This window comes from Thermobia domestica, chromosome 2 (genome assembly GCF_964235325.1).
Source record: "Thermobia domestica chromosome 2, izTheDome1.hap1.1, whole genome shotgun sequence".
Classification (NCBI taxonomy): Eukaryota; Metazoa; Arthropoda; class Insecta; order Zygentoma; family Lepismatidae; genus Thermobia; species Thermobia domestica.
This window is the reverse complement of record NC_137455.1, coordinates 1,863,808-1,890,592: the sequence shown is the minus strand read 5'-3', so window position 1 is coordinate 1,890,592 and position 26,785 is coordinate 1,863,808. Positions and strand designations below refer to the sequence as shown.

Genomic DNA, 26,785 nt, shown 5'->3' with positions numbered 1-26,785 from the left:
CGTCTTGAAAAATTCACACTTTTCAGGACTTAATGTTAAGCCTGCTTCCCGAATACGTTCTAATGTTAAATCTAAAACCTCCAATAATTCTTCTGGGCTATCCCCCGAGAAGATCAGGTCATCAAAGAAGCAAATCACCTTAGTGAAGTATACTTCCGTAAGGATCTTTTGCATTAATTTAGCTAGCGTCGCTGGCATACCGGACAAACCATAGCAAGATTTTCTGAAGAAAAACAGCCCCTTATGGGTAATAAACGTAGTATATTTCTGGCTATCTCTATGAACCGGAACTTGGCTATACGAATATAAAATATCTAATTTCCCATAGAGTTTCTTCCTACCCAAATGAGCCAATGACTCCGTAATGCTAGGCAACATGAAGCTTTCCCTATCCGAAATCTCGTTAATTTTTCTCGCATCTAAGATCAACTTCCAAGATCCATTTGATTTCTGGTGTAAAATCGGAGCGCTGATATAGTTTGACGAAGAAATTTTCTCTATTTGACCAGCTTCTTCCATTTCTGTCAACAATTTTTCCATAATTTTCTTCTTGTCATTTGATAAAGGTCTTAATTTAGAATAAAAATGTTTATCTTCCTTTAATAAAATCCGATGTTCAATTAAATGTGTAGTCCCTGGCTTGTAGGAAAACACTTCCTTGTTTCTCCTTAAGACCTGCTCTAATTTACTTTTATTTTCAATGTCAATATTAACATCAGCCAACAGTTTTTCTATTATGACATCCTTATCCTCTACTATTAAAAGTTCTTCATTTTGTTCCGCATCATAAGGTTTATCAAATAAATACACCGGTGAGTTATCGTCTTCTATTCTATAACCTCCCCGACACAAAGATAAAACCAGCCGACTTTTCCTAATAAGGTCCCTTCCAGCTATAATTCTTTTAAACAAGTTTTTCACAATAAAGAATTTTTGCCTTATTTTCTTTCCTAGAAAATTAACATCAACAACCACATATGCATCCGAAGATGTTGACCCAGAAGCCAAGGCTATATGCAAGTTTGCTTTGTGCAAAATACAACCTTCTTTTTCCCATTCAAAAGCCTGCCTATCCGAAACATAACAACAAGAAGCCCCCGTATCAATATACAAAAGAGCCGGCTTGTTTAATATGTTTACAAGTATGAGCGGTTCCTCCATCTTTCTTTTAGATTGTTTTGCAGCACCAATAAAAAATTATGAGCTTGTGCCGAACTCTCCATCTGTTTGTCACCCGTGCTGTTTACAGGATTTGCCACCGAATTGTCCTCCTCGTGGTATTTTGTTGTGTTCCGAGGGTGGGTCTTTGACCTATTTGAAAACCTTCTTCTTTTGTGTACCTCATCTGGGCCACTCTCTCTACTTGGTTCCGGACACTTGTCCTTTGTCTCCCCGGCACGCGGTTTATAACTTTGTTTTTCTACTTTTTTCTTTCTCCTTCGAGGTAAAGATGGTCTCTCACTCATTTGTGAAGACGTCACCTCCCCTCCTTCCTTGGTTTTGCCATTTCTATTCCTATTGACCCACTTTGACGCTGAATGCGCCATCCTTTTTTCCCCTCCATCTCCCTCACTATGGGAAGACTGGAGCTTTTCCTCCCTTTTCTTGGAGCTTGGTCCTTCCCCCTTACTTTTATTAGCCAGAACAAATTCTGCATGTACAAATCGGTTAATTCTTTTCTCCGATTTGAACTTCCATCCCAATTCTGAGAGTAGGATTTCAACTTTGGCCTTCTGTAAAAATGGAGCCCCTAATAAAGCTTTTACTGGGAAATCCTCTAGCACATAGAACATTGTTTTAAACCTTCTGCGTTTTATGTACAGATTTACCTCAACCGTTTGGTGTGAGAAAGTACATCCAGATGCCAACGAAATTTTTTCGTTTATTTTTTCTGTTTTACATCCCTTCTTTATCCACTCCTGCGCAAGGGATTTTGAGGCTATATTTATTGAAGAGCCAGTGTCAAAGTACAATGTTGTAAACTTTCGATTCACAAACCCATAAGCACAAGGCTCTAATTGTCCTTTTCCCGATTTCTCTTTACTCCCCTTCGAGAATGCACTTATTTTTTTCTTTTCTTCCTCTTTGTTCTTTTTGAACCGTACACAAAGTGCCCGTGTATGGCCTTTGATGCCACAAGCATAACAGACTATTTCCTTACGTTGGCTTACTTTAGATCCTGCCTCTTTTTTCTTCCTAGAAAAGAATGCTGGGTCTAGACTTTCGGCCTCTATTGAAGGAGCGCTATCCAACCTAGGGTTTTGAACACCCACTGCTGCTAACTCTGTTTTCTGCTTAACGCTATTTTGGTTCTTCACATAATTATATTCTTCCAGTAATACCGACTGGATTTCCAACGATTTAGACTCAAATACCTTCAAAGATCGGAATTCCTTATCATGTAAATACACCTTATACTTCGGATGTATCTTTGTCATAATTGATCTTATCTGTTCCTTTTCACTCGGTATTTCCTTCAACCTCGAGAATAAAATTGACATTTCTCTAATGAATCGAGCTAGCGATTCGCTTGGTTGTTGAAATTTACCATTAATTTCCTCTTGAATCTGCCTATTATAATCAAATGAAAAGTATTCCTGCAAAAACTGATGTTTGAATTCTCCAAAATCCGTGAAAGGCGATTTGAAATTGAACCAAACCTTGCTACTTTTCAACAGCAAATGGGGAACTACCTTATTAAGCACTTCTTCTAACGAAATTTCCTTCCTCTTGGAAAATTCAATGAGCGCTGAAATGAACTCGAATGGATCTTCTTCATCGCTTCCTTCAAACTTAGGTAATGGGATTTTAAAATCCCCTTCTAAGTTCCTACAAGAACAATTTGACTGTCTTAGATTTTGTTCTTGCTCTTTCAGTCTCAGTTCCCTAATTTTCTCCAAAATTTGTTCCTGAGAAAATTGGTTTTCTCCTCCTAACCCCAATGCTTCGTTTAAAGCCGAAATTTCTACTTGACTCGACATTTTCCTAATTTTCCTGCCCGATCTTAGAATCATAAACTATTCATAAGATTTATATATCCCGGTATAGAGTCCACAATTTGCGATTGGGCGTTGATTAACCTAATGTGCCACCAATATGCAACAGGCGCTCCCTTAGCACGCAACGCTACTCTCAATATCTATTCCTTACGCTTCCCGTTCCTCAAAGAATGAATCCATTGATTGAGAACCCAATATAATCCAATTCATGAATAAAGAAGGGTATTACTGAATATATTAGTAACCAGAAATGTACTATCCTCAAAATTTATATCTATTCTTCTTCTTCTCCCTCCTTTACCTTCCACTATACTATCTCCGCGTTCCTCCCTGAGCGAAGACTTAATTGATTCCTTATCTTACCGTTCTCTCAAGGACTTCCTTCTCTTTCCTTTAACTTATTGAGAAGCTGGAAGTGTAAAGTGACTCGCTTATAAGTAAAATGTCTAGGGGATTTTTACTTAACTAATTCAAACTCTCGGATACGATTTTTTAATATAGAAATCATAGACACTTTTAAAATTTAACTATTTATTAACTAATTTAAAAGGTGTTAATTTATGAAATTCTAAGATAAAATCTAATTTCCTGACTAGAAGTCTTAATTGTTAATTGAATCTCTAGTTTGTCCATTCAGTGACTAATTAGGATGGGCCTGTGGAGTTACTAACTCGCGTTCTCTTACAAGCTGTTAATACACTCCTTAGTTAGTTTCTATCAGCACTGCTAATCATTTATAGAGTGCGTCACCTAATTCCCTGTCTTGGAACTCATCTTACCTGAATCCGTTCCACAGAGGAGACTAGCTAATAATTTAAGGTTAGGTATGGGTTAGGTTAAGGGTATTGTTGGATCCGTATATTGAATCCGGGAAAATTCTTTGATCAGGGAAATACTCTATCGGCTTCGTCTATATTTCAAGACTAGGCGTCAAAATTATATGGAGTCCAGACTATTGGACATCTCACCAACTATCACAAACCGAGTACCCACTGTGTACTCCACTGAACATCATTTTTGTCCAATTCCCTCTATCCTTCTCTTATCCCTCTCTAATTGGGAATCGAGAGAAAAAAGAAAAATTAACAAAATTAATTCCCTAGCTACAACCCATCTAAAACACTTCTCAATCCATCCCAACCTAAATCGAACAACAAAGTTTATAAATTTCAATATAACTGATTTACTAGAAACTAACTAAAACTAAATCCTTAACCTTGGTTACGACTTAGAACCAACCCTAAGACCACATTACTGAGTGGTTTCCTATCCACTGACTACCCTGGTTCTCAATATGAACCATCCTCTACTGCCACATAACTCTGGCAAAAATCAAAAAAGTTAAAGAGAATTCCGGATAAACTGGTCCTCATTTAGAACCTACCGAGCCACCTCATTCTGGGGCTGTCTTCAAAAAGTGAAGCCCTGTTACACAATTCCCGTCCGTATTTATAGCCGTTCGAAAAGACAAACTAAGGGGCAACTCGCGGGGTGCGGGGAACCAAAGGTTCCTCTTGAAAGAAGAAAAAAATATCGCTTCTACAGCCCCAGCGAGAAGTGTTTCCAACCTAAAGAAGAGTTATTAAAAAATACAAGAATTTACAAGTTAAATACACAGTTTACTAGATATAATATTACTAAACATATATATTGATTAATTATGTACACCTATAATTTAAGACCAGGCCTGGTATATTTAATAAATCTATTCCATATTAATTTAACAAGTTAAAATCTACATAGTATATATATATAAAAAATTTAAACCAGCAAGGTGCGCCTTGCAACCCAGAAAATCGACAACATATGTTCGGACTTTGCTTCCTCAATAACTACGTTGAGAGAGCAAATGTCTACTGAAATTGACTTGGTCAGATGCGAGGCTCAGCAATCTCTAAAGCAACTTCAGCAGGAGACTGAGGGTAAATTCGATCATGTAAATTCCGAATTTAAACAAGTAGATACCAAATTGCATAAGATCAACAATAAACTAGAAACTCAGCAGGCCGAAATTGATAATTTAAAGTCAACCTTGTCAGATTTATCACTGGAAACCAAACTGGAAGTAACTGACCAAAAAATTTCGAAAATTCAGAACGAAATAGTAAATATTCAAAAAGAAATAACGAAACCTAGTCGCGAAAAATCAGAGGTGACCTATCCTTTCCCCGGTAGCGATTCCTCAGAAATATTACCCGCTATAACAACTACCTGTAGCGCAGGAAAAGAAAATTTAATGTCAGTTGATGCACGGGATATTGCGACGCACTACCCCATGCATCGGTCAGAACCAAAGTCATGGTTTAATTCCAATAGTGTGCCGAATCAGTCGAGTGTTGTGACGACTACGGTCACTAGCGTGAGTGCTCCCTCCTTACATGGAGGTATACAATCACATAGCGTGTTGCCGGGAAGAGGAGGTGGGTACCATTCTGAGTCGTTGTTCACGGGTGCGATTGGTCCGGGGATGGAGCCCAACATATTCAATACGACCAACAGAATCCCTTTTTAATTATATGGGTAATTATAACACCGCTACGACGTCGTCGGTGGTAAATCCGGTGACGACCCCGATTGTACAGGATAATATGTTAATTCCCAGTAACTATTCCCCTGCTTATGTTAGTATGGGTTCCAAGGTTTCACTGAGGGACATCGAACGTTTTCCCACGTTTGATGGGAATATCACCAATGGACAGCCTCGTGTTTTCCTGCGTAGATTGCAGCAGTGCTTAGAAATGTATCGGCTGACCGATAGAGAACGTTTGCAAATAGTCGAGAAACTTTTAATTGCAGCATCAGGCGCGTGGTTTGCTTCTATTAAATATAGAATCCATACATTTGACGATTTCCTGATCCTTTTTAAGGAAGAATACTGCAATGAACATATAGAGAGGCTTCAGAAACGCAACCTCCAATCTTTAAGGTATGATCGAACCAAGTATGGGTCCCTTTTGGACTATGCTTGGAAGATCATAGAATTGTACTACCAGATCGCAGAAAATCCATCGCAAGCCGAACTAGTAGACATCATAGTGAACGCTCTTCCACCAGATGAGTCGCGGGCTATTGCTTCCCATTTGTGCCAAACGGTGCGAGAAGTTACGTCACGCCTAGCTGCCCTGTGTGGGAAAGAAACTGGAGGCCCACCAAAGAGGTATTTCGCCCGACAAGTGAAAGTTGTGAAACCCGTGAAAAGCAAGGCAACGGCTAGTTGCCAAACGGACTTTCTGAGTTACACCCAAGCTGGATCTCGTTATCCGAGTGGGAGTGGCTCAGAAAGCAATCAATATAATGGTCGACGGCTGTACCGTAACCGACCGATGTTTAACAATCGCCGGGGTTATCGCCCCTATGACCGCACAATAGGGGAATCGAACCCGAATAGGGACGATAATAGGAGGAACTTCAACGGGGCGTACCGGAGAAGAGAAAACGGTAATGGTCAAGGCGGTAATGTTACTAATAACTGTGCAAGTAGATCTCAGAATTCTGCCCCTTCGCAACTACAAACTAATGGCGGAAATGGAATTCTAGCGAATCGAGGGATTGATAGTCGCGAGACCGCTGTCAAATCGACAAACTAATTCCGCAACTACCTGGTGAAATGGGGGAGGATAGTTACGGGAAAATATACCCCATTATTTTGAAAAATCAGAATGACCACGAATGTAAATCTAATCTATGGACGCAAAATTCGTCATTTCGGGCACCCTCCTATTAAAAACATAATCTCATTAGACTGTAATGGCATATTACACATTTTCATACGATCCAGTTCAACAGCGCGCTGTTTCCTGATTGTCTATAGCAGATCCAACAAGAGATGGCATCTGACGTTTCTTAACACGTGCGAAGGGACAATGCAGTCCCTACTTTGGTATTAGTGTTATCAACCGCGGTCAGTCTGTCTTACACTATTAATTAAATTGCCACTATAGATGCACCGAATAAAACCTTAACACATGAGTAGTTGGGGCAACGTCACTGCGAGCTGTCAAAGACCTTTTGCTGGCTCCCCTATAGTACCTCTGTTTAGGGGACGTGTTGGGACGTTAAACGCGTGACGTTGATTCATCCTTGCGTTATGTTGCTGAAGTGAGTTTCCTACCAGACATCAACGCGAATATTTTATTAGCACTAGCCTAATATAGACTTTGCTTTTAATTTTATTTTATTGTACGAAGAAACCAATACATTCAATAGAATAAAATTAATATGAATCTATGTAGAATGAAGCGTCAAAATGAATAACAGAGAAGAATCGTAGTTAGAATGAAGAGCGGAAGTCTTAGAATAGAACAGACTTCAAACTGGAGTCATGATGTATGACAAAAACTAAGATAAAATTGTATAACAGAAAAATGTATTTGTATGTAATAACCATTACCTCGTTTGGACCACACTTTCCTGTATCCGATATTGAAATGGGAGTCGTGAATTCAGACGGAAAAGTGGCTACAGTTGTTGCACCTTCTTCATCGTACGTGTAATTCTCGTCGACAGGTACTTCCACAGGATGGCACTGCTTTGTCTCTTCGTCATAAAACTGGAAAGAAGTGTTCTCATTAGAATTAGCTGAGTTATATATATACTCAACTAATTAGTAGTTCAAATCTAAAGAAGATACGGTACTGATTTCCCTAACAGCACTATTACATAGCAGGCATGTGCCTATCATGTTCCCTCAGGTACATGGGAATGTGTCCAGTATGTGCCTTATATACTTCTGAGAAAGAAATCACATGGATGGTGATAGTCACAGTCTATGTCCGCCCCTAGGCACATGCCTGACATGTACCTGGGGAATGTGCCTAATATGTTCTAGGTATGTTCTCCATGCCGTAAACGTCAATGAATCACAAAATTACTTCCCCAAAATATGTTAAATCGCCTATATGCGTGATATGTTTACATTAAGGTGAGTCTAAACAACACTTTAAACAAGTAAAAAAAAGTTAGGGCTACCCTAGGGTGGGCGCGAACCATCAATCTTTGGATTACTAGCCACGTGCTCTTCCATTTTTTTAACCAACTTTTCTATTTCCTGAAAACAAGTTACATGACCAAGCTATTTAGCACAACTAACTGATACTTGGTAGACGTGATGTTGTCACTGAACAATGTCAATTAACAAAGAAACAGAATGGTACAATACAAGTACAAAGAAAATTGTCACGTGTCAAATATTACCTGTAAAAAGCGAGCGAATAGTTGTTGTTCTTGAGGTTGAGTGAAAGCCTTTTTTCTTACCTTGTTGAGATACTTTACATATAGGCGAGAATCACAGTACGGTCTATATTGTTCTATAAAAAGAATCGTAGTACCAATTAACCAAACCACTGTCTGCCGTTTCATACGAGGATACCACTGGAAGTCAGGGAAGAAGAGAAGAGTAGATGTAAAGGCGGACGCTAGACCGCGGCAAATTAGTCCGAGAAAGCCGCATAGTCTCTGCCACACATGCTGAGTGTCAACACAAGAAATATATCGATGCTCGAGAGTATCTATGTGCGAACACAAGTCACAAAGTTCGGATGTACTCCGGCCTATTTAAGAAAGTCGTACGTTGGTAACTACTAGATTATTCACAATGCCGTACCAAACGTCCGTGGCTCGTCCCATGAGGTATTGTGCTTGTATTGTTTTCCGAATAATCGTCCAATTACGATCTGGTGTTCGTTGCTGACATAGAGGTATGACACTTTTAAGAGTCGGCGCAAGTAACACAGTATAGAGGAGTCCAATGTTCCGGCATATTCTCAAAAGGCACTGTGGACCATGAGAGCGTTAACTGTATAATGTGCGAAGGGCACACGTTTGGAAAGCGAAAATATGCGGGATTATTGTTAGGCCAGAGGTGAGGCACCCAACAATGAAGTCACTGCACTGTCTGTGGTGCCAATAGTTCATTGTCCATTTGCATCTTGGCTGTGGCCATATATAAGGCGAGGCATTTGTGACGGACACTAAAGAGATCGAAACCTCCTTGATGACGTTGAAGATAGAGTACCTGCCTTTTCACACGAAACATATAAGTTTTCCAAATGAACCATCCATAGAGTGAATCAATTTGGCGAGCCATATTTTTCTGGCAATGGAAAAATTCGTGCAATGAACCATAACTTAGAGCTGACATACACATTTAAATATTGACTTTTCTGAGCAAGCGTGAGAGAGCGCAGGCGAGTATCTGCCAGCTGCATACGCAAAGTTCGCATTAATGGACTCCATATGTAGCCGTAGGAAGGGGTCGGGTAAGCTGTGAAAGGAACACCTAAAATATCCTTATTAGTCGTGTGAGCAAATGCTTGTGACAAAAGTTCTGGTAATAAAGTCTGAAAATTGTTTATAGAAAGAATCGTTGTTTTCCGCATATTGAGATACAGGCTTCTTGCGCGAGAGAACAGCTCCGCTTGATGTGACGCACTTGTTGAGGGGTTGAGCAAGAAATAGTCAGATCATCCATGAAGGCAATGGCTGTTAATGGTCGAAAGGCCTCATTAAGTGTCACCAATCGATGGAGTAATGGCTCGAGGGCAAGAAAAAACAGGAGACCTGAAAGCGAACATTCTTGACGAACTCCTCGAAGGATTTTAAAAGGTGGAAGAAGATGCCCATTTATTTGTAACTGTGAGGTCGCTCTTGCGTATAAGTGACGTATTACTGATATAATTTGGGCAGGACAATTATATCCTTGCAAGACCCTATATAAATAGTCGTGTAACAGAGTATCAAAAGCTTTCTGAAAATCGCAAGCTAACAAACCTACAAAGAGTCTTTTAAATTTGAAATAGGCTAGAATATCTCGAATGGTTGCAAGAGCTGTATGTATGTTCCGTTCAAAATGAAGCGCCGTTTGAGCTGAACTGATGTACGGTTGGACAATCTTCTTGATACGTTGAGTCATGATGGCAGTGAAGATTTTATAGTCTGTATTGAGGTGAGTGATATGTCGATAGTCTGCAACATCCGTTCGTTTTCCCCCTTTGGGTATTAAAATAATAATCCCTCCGTGCTGATACATTGGCCCACCTTGCAATAAAAAGTTATATATATTGCATAGGATCGGACCTAGTAAAGGGAAAAACGTCACATAAAGTTGGTAGATCAATCCATCTCTTCCAGGAGCCGTACGTCGCTTGACCGTGCAGAGAACGTTCTGTATTTCTTGAAGCGTAGCAAGCGTGATAAGTTCCTGTCGTTCTTCTTCGGAAAGGCTGTGTGGAATGCTGGCAACAAAAGGAGCTGATAACGAGCTATCGCAGCGTTGAAGTGAGTAAAGTTGGGTATAAAAATCCTGAAAATGGGCGTAGAGACCATCAACTGACGTAAATGTTGTGCCCGTCGAGGACGTCACCTCTGTGAACATTGTGAGTTTTGGCGTCGTAACCTATGTATGTAATGGTATAAGGAGATATGTTCCGCAACCATTCTGCCTGCTGTCCCTTCGTTAACGCATACACTAAACGAATGTTCCAATTGGAGCTTTTTTAAGTGATGTTTCACTCGCATCATGGCGGCCATATTGGAAATACTACTTGGTTGTTTCCAGAGATCACATAAAGTGGCATAGAGGAATTCAAAAGTTTCTCTATATCTCTGACGTTTTTGTTTGCCCATTCCTTGAAAGAACAAACGAATTTGGGGTTTGACAAAATAACACCACCATATATTTATATTCGGGTAAACTGTCTGTGCACGTATCCACTGTTCCCATCTAGTAGCAAAGAGTTGTTGTATTATGTCATCAGTTAAAAGCTGACTATTTAATTTCCAAAAAGTACGACCATACAACCGGGGAATGTTCTGAGAAAATCTCAATATGAGCTTTAATGATGAGTGATCCGAAAAGCTCAAAGGTAAATTTTGAATGTCAAACACACTAGGAAAATATTCTTTTGAAATAAAATACATATAGAAGCGAGACTGAACTCGCGCCGACTTATATGTGAATTGGTGATTATGATGAGAAATTAGCCAAATATCTATGAGACCTAGTTGGGTGACGATCTTTTGGAACGATAAACATGGATTAAAAACACGAGTTGTGTCCTAGGGGACATAATGCAGTTTGTGTCCCCGAGAAGGAGGAGCGGGTAGCGTGCGGTGGGTAGCAGTGAAACAACCTCTTCCGCATAAAAGCGCTCGCGAGCCACACGTTGTGCTGTTCCAGAAGGCCCGTAAATACACAGGATACATAACTTGTCTACGACACAGCTAATCGCTCTACAAGACGAGGAGAGTTGTATGTGTGAAGCTACCAGTCCTCGTTTTAATAAAATTGCTGTACCTAACACGTTGGGAGCCACATTCGTTACCGCTGTATAATTGTAAACAAATGATAGATCACTGAAGGTCAGTTCTTGAAGACAATATATGTCACAATCTTGCTCGAGTAAAAACTGGGCTAACACCTGTTTATTGGCCGTGCTACTAATAGAATTAATGTTCAAAGTCATATATGAACGTCCGTTAACACTGGCTATCATCTTATGAACACATAAACAAAAACATGTTTCAAAACACCTATCCAAGTCAGTGACCCTTGTATAGACATAGCACCAAAACGTCCAACCGCAGTAACTGGAGGCGATTAATAGTAAACATAACACAATCGTAACTCACCTGTGTATGTGGGTGAGAAAGGCAAAACAATATATATATTGCTCGGGAGTGCATGCCGCATGACCATGTCATAATTATAACCACCACCACCACCACCAATAATAATAATAATAATAATAATAATAATAATAATAATAATAATAATAATAATAATAATAATAATAAAAACACTGTTTGCCACAGTACGCCAAGAAAAAGAAGCACGTTATAATTACACACACCATAGAGTCCTTCTTGCTGTTTAGAACGCTTATCTAGACACAACTTGCTTACACCATATTCTCACAGTCAACATCCTGAAGGTTACCTGGAGACTCACGTTCTTTTGTTTTTCGTTTTTTAACGTGTTTTGCGCATAATATTGGAGAAACACTATGTGCAGCACTATTCGCGTCACTAGAAGGTGGAGGGGAGAGGGAGCGAGATGACAGATCCGTGTTAACATCATGCTCATCCATTAGCGCCACGGTCGTCTGTTCTGGAAGCATGTTAGAAGTAGGGGATAGACTTCTATCACGAAGGTCGTGGGTGCGATCGTCAATTGTGGTATTATGTATAGTCTGGTCCTTTTCGTCATTGACTGGGGGTTTTAGTACACTAGTCATAGTTTGCGATTTCAGTATTAGCGGTGGAAATTCTGTGACAGTGAGGGCGGGAGGTTCTGAGGCGGAATCCCGCGTATCATCTACACTGGTAACTAGGGAAATGGGCTTTCGGGCAGGCCCTGAATTTGTTTCATGTAACGTTGACACTCTCCGAAGATCCGTCATCACTGCTGGTTCGATGTCTGGGTTCATAAGACGAACCGGGCGCCGGCGCTTCGGACAAACAGAGATAAGGTGTTGCAAGGATCCACAAAAATGACAAGTTTGAAGTTAACCTCCGTAAGATACACTGCATTTCACATTATCAATGATAATGGAATATGTTTTTCAAGGTCATGGAAAACATTCGGTTGCCATTATAGATACGTGTAGGAAAGATAAGATAAGATAAGATACGTGTATTCCAGACTTCATGATCGATTTTGAGTACGTCACCATAATCACTTAATACTTGGGAAACTTTCTCATAGGGATAATCAAAAGGTACATCCATGATCTTCACACGGGTAACATGCACTTCAGAATCCAAAATGTAGACATCACTGATGGAATGATCGAAATGGGTAAAAGACAGTTTGTCCGGTGCGTGTTCAAGAAATTGTTTATGTACTGCACTAGTTTTGAATTGAATGTACATGCTATAGTCCTCATTGTGCAATTGTAAGGCTTGAATATCCTGGAATATATTCTCAAAATATGTACATAACCAGGAATATAAATCGACTGGGGAAGGTCGCTTACTGCCCGTGGTTTTGTCAAAGACAAATTTGACTGAGTTTTTCCTATGTACTACTATGAGCAAAATAAATGACGCGTCTCTTTATTTTGAAGTTTTTTGAAAATATCTCCGTTTTCTTTATATGTTCGAAATTTCGGAAGGTTTCCCCAGCAGGACAGGTTAATAACAAACCCGTTTTTAATATTTGTGTTAGATATTAGCTTAAAATAAAGAAATTAGAAGCAAAAAACATTAAATCGACAGAAATCTCGAGAATTACCAACTCTGCTAAAGTGGGAAATTTTCAAGAACGCGAGGGAATTCTGCAGTTCAACACGAAGCAGCGACATCTATGTCATTGAGAGAAGCGTGGATTAGATCTACAAACGAAAATTTTAACGAAATATTTCTAGTATGTCTTATTATATGCATTATCAGCGAACTCCAAATATATGAATCTATGCTAAGTATTAACGTATAGATAGTGCAAATAGTGGAAATTACCTATGGAAAAAGACGAATTGTTAGCCCAATCGTAATGAAAAATCGTCTTTACTGTAGAACAGGTTCAGCTTACGTAAGAAAGCAAATAGCTCAGTTAGATAAAGCAACGAGTTTGTATACCGAAGGTAGATGGTTCGAATCCCGTGGAAGTACTGTTGTCATTTTTATCACTAAGGTTATTTTATTTATTTTTTATTTGGGAAAGAATCAAAATGTAACATATGTGTAAAACTCATGACGATACCAAAAAAAAAAAAAAAAGTTTGGATATTTTGATAACAGATTTCCCTATTAAATGTTTAATTTTCTCTATAAATATTTGTCTTAAATTGAAATTGTTTTGAATTTACTACATAAGCAAAGTTGCCCGAAGGAGGAGAGCTCAAGTAATAGATATTCTACGTAAAAGCAACCTATTGTAGAATGATGATGCTTCTTACCTTCAGCACATAATCTTAATGTTAGAGAGTCAGAGAGAGAAAAATCCTGTTTTTCCTCCCCTATGACCACTCATCTTAAAGCTCTATCTATAATGATTCGTGTCACATAATTTCGGCTCTCCAAAGACATTCATATTTATTATTATTATTATTATTATTATTATTATTATTATTATTATTATTATTATTATTATTATTATTCCTGAATATGAGCCAGAGCCCACTCTGAAAAATTGCATCTGGCGTTCTGAGTGAAAGTTCTATGGGACTATTAGAAAAATATATTCCCGTTTCCACGCTGATGGTAGAATTTCTTAAACAGTTATTGAATTACGTTCGAAAGCTAGGCGTAAATAGCGCCCCCGCAACAATGTGGCGTGGGGACCGCACAAGCTGCAAGGCCAAAAAATATACAGAAAGTACGCCGGGGCGGAGCAGGCCAAATTTTCACACGGGCCAAGTGACTTTTTGGCGCCCTTCCCCTAGTAGTAGCCTATATTTTACATTTTATCATAGTGTTTTTAATAGTTTAAACCAGGAGCGTCATTTCAGATTTTGGTTTGGGGGGGGGCAAGACCTCTTGATATAAGTAAAATTTCGCGTTTTTCACTGATTTACTACTATTCTAATGATAAAATCTATATACATCTCAAACTCAGGGGGGGCAAATGCCCCTCCCTGCCCTCCCTAAATGACGCCCCTGTTTTAAACCCATTTTCAAAAAGAAATCCATTACCTAGGAAAACTTCACAAAGAATATGGCCCGCTGTAAACAATACCAACTCCACCCCCTCTGGTCTAGTGGCTAGCACGCCTGCCCTCTGTGGTACCGGGTCCAATTCCCGGTGGATTACTGTTGAACGATAAAAGTGGTTCGGATTCCACTATAATTAGTATCCACATCTCCCTTGCCCATTAAGGCATAACCGTGGAACGCTAAACTCAAGCAAACAAACAAACAATACTTAATTCCCGGCACTCTTTATTCTACATGCCATCTCTCAATTTTTCGATACAGCCCCCTTAGTACTATGAAACTCTCTTCTTCCATAGTGAAATGTAAAAAGATCATATAATTGCCACTACTTTACAAGAATATAAACCAAAAACGTCAGTAGAAAGCACATTGTAAAATTTACTTTTTGAGGCTCGTTTTGGTGCCCCTCTTTCTCTGGCACCCCGGGCAGTCGCCCGGCCCTTAGTCCGCCCTTGAAAGTACGGACGCATAACTAAGGACTGCGGAGGAGAGGTTAACCTTCATGTTATGCCACTGGTTTGACATGTTTGAAATGTTCAGTAAGTGATCGGTTAGTGAAATAATTTCGACGGTTACTGATGTTTAAAGTTTAGGTAAGACAAAGCTACCTAACCAAATACATTTGATATCGCGATGTCACAATTTGATTTTTCCTCACATAAAAAAGATAAAAACAATAATAATAAAAACCCTTACTCGTACTGGGCTCCTAACTAACTAACAACCTAATTCTTACAGACTAGTTGCTCTGACCAACTGAGTTTCGATTTCTTACGCGAAAGAAGTCTGTTATATTAAGAGGCATGCTTTTCATTATCAAAACTGTTCGAAGTAATACGAACATGGCTTAAGAACAGAGACGGAACTGAATTACCACTCGATTGACCTTGAGGGCAAATCACCAAAGCGTAGCTATAAACGTAAGTTCCAGCATGCATTTCTCTGGAGTTGTGTTCAGTATTCCTATCTGCCAGTCATGCTTGTTCGTAGGAGTAATATGTTACAAACCTAACCTTTCGATAGAGCACAATGACAGAGAATCAGAGGAAAGAAACTCTTGCCATTGTGAACGTGGGATACCACACTGTGCAATAAAACTTACGCGTCTCCTTGAAGTGATATTTCATCGAAAATAACTCGTTTTCCTTTATATAGTCTATCCGAAGTTTTTGAGGGTTTCAAAATGAGGAAATGTTACTGACAAACAAGAACGCATTTAGGGGTGGGTCTAGGGGGTCCGGACCCCCTCTGAAACCCCAACTTTTCTGTAAATTTAGCCTAATTTTGGGGATTATCTTTTAAAATTTTATTATAATTTATCCTAATATTGAAGTCGGACCCCTCCCGAAATAAATTACTGCATACGTGTCTCTGACAATTTTCAATATATTCGTTAAATAATAAAGTAAAATAACTAAATTAGGAGCAAAAAGCTTTAACACGGGCTAACTTTTGTCTACTGCCAATATTGCTAGAAGGGATATTAATAGCAAAAACTGCTAGTCAATGCTAAACCTTGGAACGTCATCCCGAACAAGTCTATTATTGAGAACTACATATGAAACATGTTATTAAAACTTATCCAGCTTTTATCTGGCATGAAATTATTATATACACCAAAATTCACTCTCCTAAAATGTGTATCTAAACAATGTACGAAGCAATGAAAATTTTTTATCGAAATATTTGGGCAGGAAACTCTAACAGCCAGCCATTTTATTTAAATCGTAATAAACCCTGTAACCGTACGTTAACGTGAGGACAAAGCTTGGTCCATTGGTAAATTGTTTGAAGAATAAAAACTCAATGTTCGTAGGTTCGAATCTATCCAGTCACCACATTTTATTCTTATGTGTAACGATGAAATAAGAAAAAAATGTATAACCGTTAAGTCAAAACTTCAACCAAGTCTGAAGAGAACAATACTAAAATAGTAACACAATGACGTCAACCAAAAATTATTTCATGTAGCGTTTGGACGAAATTACAGCTGTTAACAATTGCAGAAATAAAAACAGACTGATAGCTGTAATGCAATCTAGACTTCTGAATGCATTTACTTCCTGAAAACTTCCGTCTCGTCATTGGTATGCCGTTAATCATTGTAAAACCTTTCAATTGGAAGTGAAATGACACAAACTAAAACAGTTTTAAATCAATAAATAATGTCTATGTGTAAAAGTAGGTGTCTTTTATCTGTAGTTCTGAGTTCCTTTTACTTTGAAGTGACAAATGAGAGAAGAAAGTATGGTGTTCGAAAAAAAAAAATTAAATTTGAGATTTCAACGAATTTACACGTATTATAGCCCCTAACACCGAAAAAGTTATTTTTCGATACATGTCTATCTGTTCGTCCGTCCGTTCGCTACACTTTTCTGTGCACTCGCCTAGAGTCCATACCGTTCAACTTATCTGCACCAAATTTTAGTTTAAGATTTTCATAGTGTTTCCTATAGTTTTTTTTATTTCCCTCCTACTCCCAAAACAAGGGTAGTTTCCTGTACGATGAAAATAGAAAAAAGATATTTTCTCATAACTGGCTCTAACGATCTTGTTTTCTTTCTTTTTTATAAATCAATATTTAATTAGCAACCCTATTTTGTGGTATAAGGCATTTATCTGAGAAAAATCTACAAGGGGTAGTTTATACTAAGGGCGTGAGTTTTTTCTCAGTGATTTTCTCAAAATGGACTCAAATGTTTTCGTTCATATTTCATAAATAAAGATTTCATTAATAACTTATCAATATGGCATAACTCGTTTGTCCTAAAAAATGCGAGGGGTAGTTTATTCTTGGTGGAGTGTTGTCTGGGCGATTTTCTCAAAAACGACTCAAAAGAGTTTATTCATATTTCAAAAATAAATATTTCGTTAATAACCGAACAATATGGCAAAACTCATTTGTCCTGAAAAAAATATGCGAGGGGTAGTTTACTCTTGAGGGTGTTTTTCCTCCACGGTTTTCTCAAAAATGAGTCAAGCAATTTTGTTCGTACTCAGAAATAAATATTTCATTAAAAACCTAGTAATATGGAATAACTCGCTTACCCTGAAAGAATCCTCAAGAGATAGTTTATTCGGGGAGTTATTTTTCCCTCACGATTTTCTCAAAAATTACTCGGACAATTTTATTTATAATTCATAAATAAGTATTTCATTAATAACCCTATATTTTAGTATAAGTCATTTCTATGAAAAACAATTACAACGGATAGTTTATTTTTGGGGTCAAGGTTATTTCCCCGACAATTTTCTCGAACGACAGGCGAGTTTGTTCAAATTTCGCAAATAAATATTTCATTAATAACCAAAAGTATATCTTAACTCATTGTTCGAAACAATTCACAAGAGGTAGGTTACTCTTGACGTGTTCTTTTTGAACAAGTTTCCCAAAGTGACTCATTTGATTTTTTTCATATTTCATAAACAATGATTGCATTAATTGGTCTATTATATGTCTAATGAAAATGTACTCAAAGTGTGAGTTAGTTTTGTAGTGTGGATTTTCTTCAATCGAAGTTTTTTATTCGATAATCTGACATTCGATGTATTTGAATAATACGATAACTTTATTCGTATTATCCAAATACACACTTCAGTAACAACTGCGGCCTAACACAGTTAAGAAATTGAATTGAAAAAGTTTAGTGCGGTGGCCCTGTAATTGAATATTTTTTGAGAAACTCCCTAGCTTTTTGTGGTAAACTTAGGCTTTTCTTTTTCGAGCGACAAAAGAGAGAAGAAAATATAGTGATTGTGAAAATAATATCAAATTCAGATTTCAACGGATTTACATGTTTCATGGCGTCTACATACCGAAAATGTGACTTTTCGACACCCGTCCTTCCGGTCCGTCCGTTCGGCACACTTTTATATGCACTCGCCTAGAGGCCATACCGTTCAACTTATCTACACCAAATTTTAAACTTAGGGTTTACTTAGTATTCTTACAGGAGCTTTTCCATTTTTTCCTACCACCTAAAATAAGTGTGGTTTACAAACAGCCGAAAATCGAAAAACGCTATTTTCTCAAAAATGGTTTTAACAATTTTGTTTATTTTTCATTAATCAATATTTAATTAACAACCCTATATTGCAGTATCAGATATTTCTCTTAGAAAAATTTACAAGGGGTAGTTTATTCTTGGAGGTGACTTTTTCTCGACGATTTTCTCAGAAAAGACCCTGGCGAATTTTGTACACACTTCATAAATAAATATTTGACCTTACAACATGGTATAAGTCAATTGACCTGAAAAATATATGAGTAGTAGTTTATTCTTGGACTTGAATTTATTCTCAGTGAGTTTCTCAAACACGACCAGTTGGCAACCCTGTATCTCGACAACGAAGCTGAATTCGAAAACTGCAAGAGGACCATTTGTCTCCTTTTGATGTCACGAATCACCTCCCGAAGTTTGTGGACATCTTTCAGGTTCACCCTTAATGAAGCTTCTTTTCGAAAAGTTAACTATTAACTTTAGGCATTGTTTATCTTTTTTTAAATCACAAATGTCGTTATTAATTTTAAGGCAGAGAACTACTTCTGAGAGAATAGATCTTGAAAGATAATATTAAAACTTAGACTTTTGTTTTCGAGACATTCCAGACAAGACGAGACATTTTACAAGCTATCTCGTGTCCAAAACATTTGCCTCGTATTATCTTGGATGTCACAAAGCGCGTCTTGTCTCTTTCTCGAGACATGTCTTATCTCGTGCGCATTCGTTAACACTTGGAAAGGATTATCTTTCTACTCAAAGCATTATTTTTATAATGGTTGCATATTTATGATAATTGCTGTCCACATAAATTACAGTCCTTTCAGTTGAATTAATTTTTATTATTATTATTATTGAAATTGCAATATCTAGTTTAACGTTGGTCGATTGTGCACCTACGCTAAGGGAGAATGATGATGAATGAATGGTGAAATGAAGAAAGTGGGAGGAAAATGGAAAATCTCAAGAAAACACATACCCATGCACACGGTATTTGTCCACCTCAAATTTCACTTGGCGCGAAGTGGAATCGAGCCACGGACCCCATGCACCAAAGGTGAATGCTCTATTATTATTATTATTATTATTATTATTATTATTATTATTATTATTAATAATAATAATAATAATAATAATTGTAGCGAGCTCAACGGGTTTCAACCGTTCGACTTAACCAACGTTTGGATGCCTATTCGTTCGTCGGCTCCATGAGAACTTCTCATAAAAGACATTTCATTTTAATGAAACTAGTAAGTGCCTTCTTTTAGCTCTGCGAAGTAACTATTGCTTGGAATATGAATCTGCAAAACATAAGAGGTAAAATTAACCAAATGGTGCAAGTTTCCACTTATATATACAAAACAATTTTGCAATATCAACTACGTGAATCTTGTCCCATAAAGAAGCCGAAACCCCTACACCGAAGAGCCCTCCGAGATTTGATCATTGTCCACACGGACTGAAATTGTCATTTGAAGCCAAGGCTTTAATATGAAGCCAATAATTTCTTTAAAATAGACGGAAAATTCGGAAGTTATAAGCATATTTTTGCCTTTTCTCATAAGGGGGCCGTAGCCCCCTATACTGAAGAGCCCCACGAGATTTGATGATTGACCACTTGGACTGAAATTCTCATTTGAAAACAACTTTTAATATGAAGCCAAAAATTAAACTTTTACATCAATTTAAACTGACTGGGTTCCGGTTCCCCCCACTATTGTTTAGTTTAGTTAAGTGGTAATTTGTGACAGCTTCACATCATCAAAAGAATGTTTCACTTCAACTCCCCTCCCCCAGGAGTTCGTGCTGGATCCACCACTGGAATCAATAGACACTCTTCCTATTCTTTTTGTCACCCTTGATTGTGTAGGGGCTCCCTCGTACAAATAAAGAAGCGGTAATATTACAATCAAGGGGCGCTATATATTAGGTATTTTTTTAGTTACCTACCCCTAACCGCACAGGGCCATCTTTCGTAGAATAAAAAATATTACGTGATATTCCAATCATGAAAGGGGAGAGGATGCTGTAAATATATTTCTTATTCATTTTGTCTGTCCTGCTTATCAAAAATTACTTTCTGTTGGAAGGGTACTGAAATGAGAGGGGCAAAATAAAAAGTCGTACCCCCTCCTACATGGTTGCTTAAATAAGTACTAAAGAAAGCATTTTAAACTAAGATATTTAAGATTTAAACTAGGAAACTAAGATATCCTTACATTATGTAAGGATGGCATATTCAGGATTATTATTATTATTATTATTATTATTATTATTATTATTATTATTATTATTATTATTATTATTATTATTATTATTATTATTATTATTATTTGAATGTTTTTGGAGCACCGAAATTTTGTGAGACGAACAATGATATGTAGAGGTTTAAGATGGGTGGTCATAGAGGAGGAAAAACCAGGATTTTTCTCTGTCTGACTCTCTAACGTAAAGATTATGTGCTGAAGGTAAGAAGCATCATCATTCTACAATAGGTTGCTTTTACGTAGAATATCAATTACTTGAGTTCTCCTCCTTCGGTCTACTTACCTTATGTAGTAAATTCAAAACAATTTCAATTCAATACAAATACATTGTAAAACTTTTCCGTAATTAAACATCTAGGGAAAATTAAACATTTAATAGGGACATCTGTTATCAAAATATCCAAACACGTAGATAGAAGAGTATCTAGTGAGAAATATTGTAAAACTTTACAAAATTCTCCAAATTAGAATTAACATTTACTGGGAAACATTCGTTATGCGCCAGCGAGCATATGGTGAACAGTGAGCACAGGGGAAATAATTACGAAACTGTTTGCAAACAAAATTAGGGACGCTAATGCAAGTGCGACAACGGCATTTTTTCTTTTTTTGGTATCGTCATGAGTTTTACACATACGTTACAATTTAATTCTTTCCCACATAAAAAAATAAATAAAATAACCGTAGTGTAGAGATAAAAATGACAACGGCACTTCCATGGGATCGAACCCGCTACCTTCAGCATACACACTTATTGCTTTAACTAACTGAGCTATTTGTTTTTTTACGTGAACTGAGCCTGTTCCGGTAAAGACGATATTTCATTACGATCGTCCTACCAATTCGTCCTTTTCCATAGATAATTTCCACTATTTGCTCTATCTTTATGTTAATACTTAGCATATATTCATATATTTGGAGTTTGCAGATAATGCATATAATAAGACATACTAGAAATATTCGTTAAAAGTTTAGTTTGTAGATTTAATCCACATTTCTCTCAATGACATAGATGTCGCTGCTTCGTGTTGAAATGCAGAATTCCCTCGTGTTCTTGAAAATTTCCCACTTTAGCAGAGTTGGTAATTCTCGAGATTTCTGTCGATTTAATGTTTTTTGCTTCTAATTTCTTTATTTTAAGCTAATATCTAACACAAATATTAAAAACGGGTTTGTTATTAACCTGTCCTGCTGGGGAAATCTTCCGAAATTTCGAACATATAAAGAAAACGGAGATATTTTCAAAAAACTTCAAAATAAAGAGACGCGTCATTTATTTTGCTCATGGTAGTACCTGCATTGCTTGTGTCGAACTTGGTCACAGTACTTCTCAAACAAATCACTGAATTAGAGCGCACACACTAAATATAAGAAAATCAAATACACTTGAAAATCAAATACCAACTTTGTAACACAGGTAGTCGGAGCTGTACTTCCACACGTCCGCTCCGTTCAACCGTCTGTAACGAAGTCCCTTGGAACTAGAGGATATCTATTGAATGGGCTGACTACCTGTTTTCCAAGGGGATCATTTTGCCATGCTGTATCAATGAAACAAACTGCAAGAAATCAACAGCGAGGTGCATTCATTCACCATTACAACCTTACATGCAAAGATAAAGTTTCTTGTAACTTGCTGTGTAGGATATCTCAGTTTGAACTCGTAAAGAAAAGTCACTCGAAATCGTGCGTTCTCCATGCTTCATTTTCATACGATCCAGTTCAACAGCGCGCTGTTTCCTGATTGTCTATAGCAGGTCCAACAAGAGATGGTTTCTGACGTTTGTTACCACGTGCGAAGGGACAATGCAGCCCCTACTTTGGTATTAGTGTTACCAACCGCGGTCACTCTGTCTTACACTATTAATTAAATTGTCATTATAGATGCACCGAATAAAACCTTAACACATGAGTAGTTGTGGCAACGTCACTGCGAGCTATCAAAGACCTTCTTTTGCTGGCACTCCTATAGTACCTCTGTTTACGGGACGTGTTGGGACGTTAAACGCGTGACGTTGATTCATCCTTGCGTTATGTTGCTGAAGTGAGTTTCCCACCAGACATCAACGCGAACATTTTATTAAAGCACTAACCTAATATAGACTTTGCTTTTAATTTTATTTTATTGTACGAAGAAACCAATACATTCAATAGAATAAAATTAATATGAATCTATGTAGAATGAAGCGTCAAAATGAATAACAGAGAAGAATCGTAGTTAGAATGAAGAGCGGGAATCTTAGAATAGAACAGACTTCAAACTGGAGTCATGATGTATGACAAAAACTAAGATAAAATTGTCTAACAGAAAAATGTATTTGTATGTAATAACCATTACCTCGTTTGGACCACACTTTTCTGTATCCGCTATTGAAATGGGAGTCGTGAATTCAGACGAAAGAGTGGCTACAGTTGTTGCACCTTCTTCATCGTATGTGTAATTCTCGTCGACAGGTACTTCCACAGGATGGCACTGCTTTGTCTCTTCGTCATAAAACTGGAAAGAAGTATTCTCATTAGAATTAGCTGTTATATATATACTCAACTAATTAGTAGTTCAAATCTAAAGAAGATACGGTACTGATTTCCCTAACAGCACTATTACATAGCAGGCATATGCCTATCATGTTCCCTCAGGTACATGGGAATGTGTCCAGTATGTGCCTTATATACTTCTGAGAAAGAAATCACATGGATGGCAAGTAATAGTCATAGTCTATGTCCGCCCCTAGGCACATGCCTGACATGTACCTGGGGAATGTGCCTAGTATGTTCTAGGTATGTTCTCCATGCCGTAAGCGTCAATGAATCACAAAATTATTCCCCAAAATATGTTAAATTGCCTATATGCGTGATATGTTTACATTAAGGTGAGTCTAAACAACACTTTAAACAAGTAAAAAAAAAAAAGTAGGGCTACCCTAGGGAACCATCAATCTTTGGATTACTAGCCACGTGCTCTTCCGACTTAGCCACAGAGGTGATGAAGACAGTTTCACTTGTAGAGGGATAAATTATTGAAGTCTTTTGCATTCGGCTAAACAGAGTGCTTCTTTAGCCGCATATATTCTACTATAACCGTTTGGGATCAGATAAAATTTGCTCGCCATGCCATGTAATTTTATAACAAATTAACGAGTGTCTATTTACTTTATTTCATGGTTCTTGCATATTCACTTTCAAATTCTTGCATATGGCGATTCTCGTGACAGCGCTCGTGCAAGCAAGACGTGTAGTACAACCGCTCCTACAGATTTTCTTTCATTGCAAATATGTCTGACTTGTGTGGTAGTTGCAAGAAAGAAATTTCAGCCGTCAATCTGAAAGAAATTATTTCGTGTACCGGTGGTTGTGATAATTGTTTTTACGCCAAATGTACATCCTTGAAAAATGCTGAAAATATTCGAACACTAGGAGCAAGAAAAGAACAGTGGAAGTGCGATGTGTTTAAATCGGGCAATAGTGCGGAGTGTACGCTAAACCAAGATCCTGATTTGAAGAAGCTATTGCAGCAAGTGAGTGAAATTCATGCAAATATGCCAAAAATTATGCAAATGAAAGATAATATTCGTGATCTAGAGAAAACCATACACTTTCTATCGGACAAATTTGATGACTTTACTAAGGAAATTTGTGATCTAAAGAAATCAGTTAGTGATCTAACAAAAAAGTCTGAAACTTTGGAAACAGAAAACAAAAAATTGAAAGAAGCAATTGGAACACTAGAGGACAAAGTAAGTGAACTAGAACAAAAACAGTTAGATGAAACTATTGAAATAGTTGGAATTCCCGAGACAAAAGAAGAACAAACCAATGAAATGGTAATGAAGGTAGCGAAGGCAGCTGGAATAATAACAAAAAGTGAAGATATACAAAAATCCTATAGACTGCCCACATCAAGAAGAGACAAGCCCAAAATAATTATAGCTAAACTTTCTTCAAAAGTAATTAGGGACAACTGGATTCAGAAGTTTCGAGAAAAGAAGAGTTTATTAGCGTCAGAAGTCAAACCCGAGTTCCCGAACAATCGAGTTTTTGTTAATGAACAATTAACACCAAACAATCGAAAAGTGCTATACGAAACAAAACAATTCGCCAGGAACAATGGTTTCCGATTTGTTTGGGTGCGTGATGGAAAAGTGCTTCTAAGGAAAGACGAAACATCCCGAGTGAAACATATCAAAAATCTAGAAGATCTACAAAACATGCAAAACTAAGTGGCTCAACAGGACTGTCAACTTCACTCAAGATGGAACAGGTAATTAATGAAATGTTCTTATACCAAAATATAGACACTAACATCTGTAATAATATAGACTCGTTTAATGAATTATTTAGTGATAAAACAGGAATCACGATTATTCAATTGAATATTAGAAGTGTTAGAAAAAATTTAGATGAATTTTTAGTATTGTTACAAAATATTGCAATAAATGTAGATATAATTGTTTAAACAGAAATATAGAAAAATGAAGCAACTTGTAACATTAACATAAATGGATATCGCTGTTATTATACAAATAGGTCTTTAACACGTGCAGATGGAGTCATGATATTTGTAAACGAGCAAGTTGACATTGACAAGGTAACGGAACTGAATCTTGCTGACGCCACTGGAATGCGCTTACATTTAAATAATGCAGAAAGTTGTAACATAATAGCTATATATCGCACTCCAAGTGGTGATGAGAAAGCATTTCTACAATCACTAAATGATGAGCTTAACTGACCACTTTCTAACTAGTATAAATGTTCCCATTACAATGCAAAAGAGGGGAAAACATCATATGAAACAACAATTATAGATTATACTTTATTAAATGAAGAATTGAAAAAATGTAACTGGAATCTGGTAATACACAGTAATTGTGTTAATACTGCAACCTCGAATTTCATCCAAATAATGAAAAATTGTATAAGTAATTCACGTATTAACAATAAAAATAAATAGTAAGTAGTAAATATCACAAAATAAAACCATGGATAACAAAAGGATTAGTCAACTCTGTAAGAGATAGAGATAGATTAAGTCGTTTAGTAATAAAAAACCAAAACGATTTATAATTTAAGGAATATTACAGAAGGTATAGAAATAAACTTACACAATTAATAAAAGAAGTTAAAAATGACTACTATAGAAGACAAATTACATTATGTAATAACAATGTTAGTAAATTATGGAAGGTAATAACATATATTATAGATAAAAATGACAAAAAGTATATAGAAATAAATGAACTAAACACTAAAAATGGTCTAGTAACGTTTGAACGTGATCCAATGTTAATAGTTGAAAGTTTTAATGAGCATTTTTCCAGTGTTGGCAAAAAAAAGTTAACAAAGAGATTGATGATAAAATAAATTTGAATTTGAATTCCCAAACTAAAGTAGTAAACTCTATATTCTTCACCCCAATCACTGAACAGGAAATTGAACGCTTCATAAATGAATTATCACCAAAAACAACTGGTATAGACGGATTATCAGCAAGTGTATTGAAACATACAAAATCAAATATATTAAAACCTTTGCAGTATATCTTTAACCTAAGTTTAGAAACAGGTGTATTTCCCAATGATTTTAAGACTGCTGTAATAACACCTATATATAAAAAAGGCTCAAAGGCTGATCCTAATAGCTATAGACCTATATCAATCCTCAGTAACTGTGCTAAACTGTTAGAAAAATGTATGAAGAGAAGATTAGTTAATTTTCTTGAACAAAATAAATTATTTTCCTCAAATCAATATGGATTTCAAAAAGGTAAAAGTACATCAGATGCGGTATACAATTTAACAGAGATTGTTTGTAAAAATGTTGATAAAGCTGAAAAAGTAATTGCAGTTTTCCTAGACCTAGCTAAAGC

At 37.0% G+C, this 26,785-nt stretch overlaps 1 protein-coding gene across 1 annotated transcript in view; it reads right to left on the bottom strand.

Annotated features, from left to right (window-relative positions):
- The window catches only part of LOC145669808 (uncharacterized), a 330,876-nt gene that overhangs the window by 221,876 nt on the left and 82,215 nt on the right, over positions 1 to 26,785 (bottom strand). The window contains exons 3-4 of the mRNA XM_081738154.1: positions 23,258 to 23,416; positions 7,390 to 7,548 (exon numbers count right to left, since the gene is read on the bottom strand). Coding sequence (XP_081594280.1) covers positions 7,390 to 7,548; positions 23,258 to 23,416 — 318 coding nt within the window. The remainder of the gene's footprint in view (positions 1 to 7,389; positions 7,549 to 23,257; positions 23,417 to 26,785) is intronic.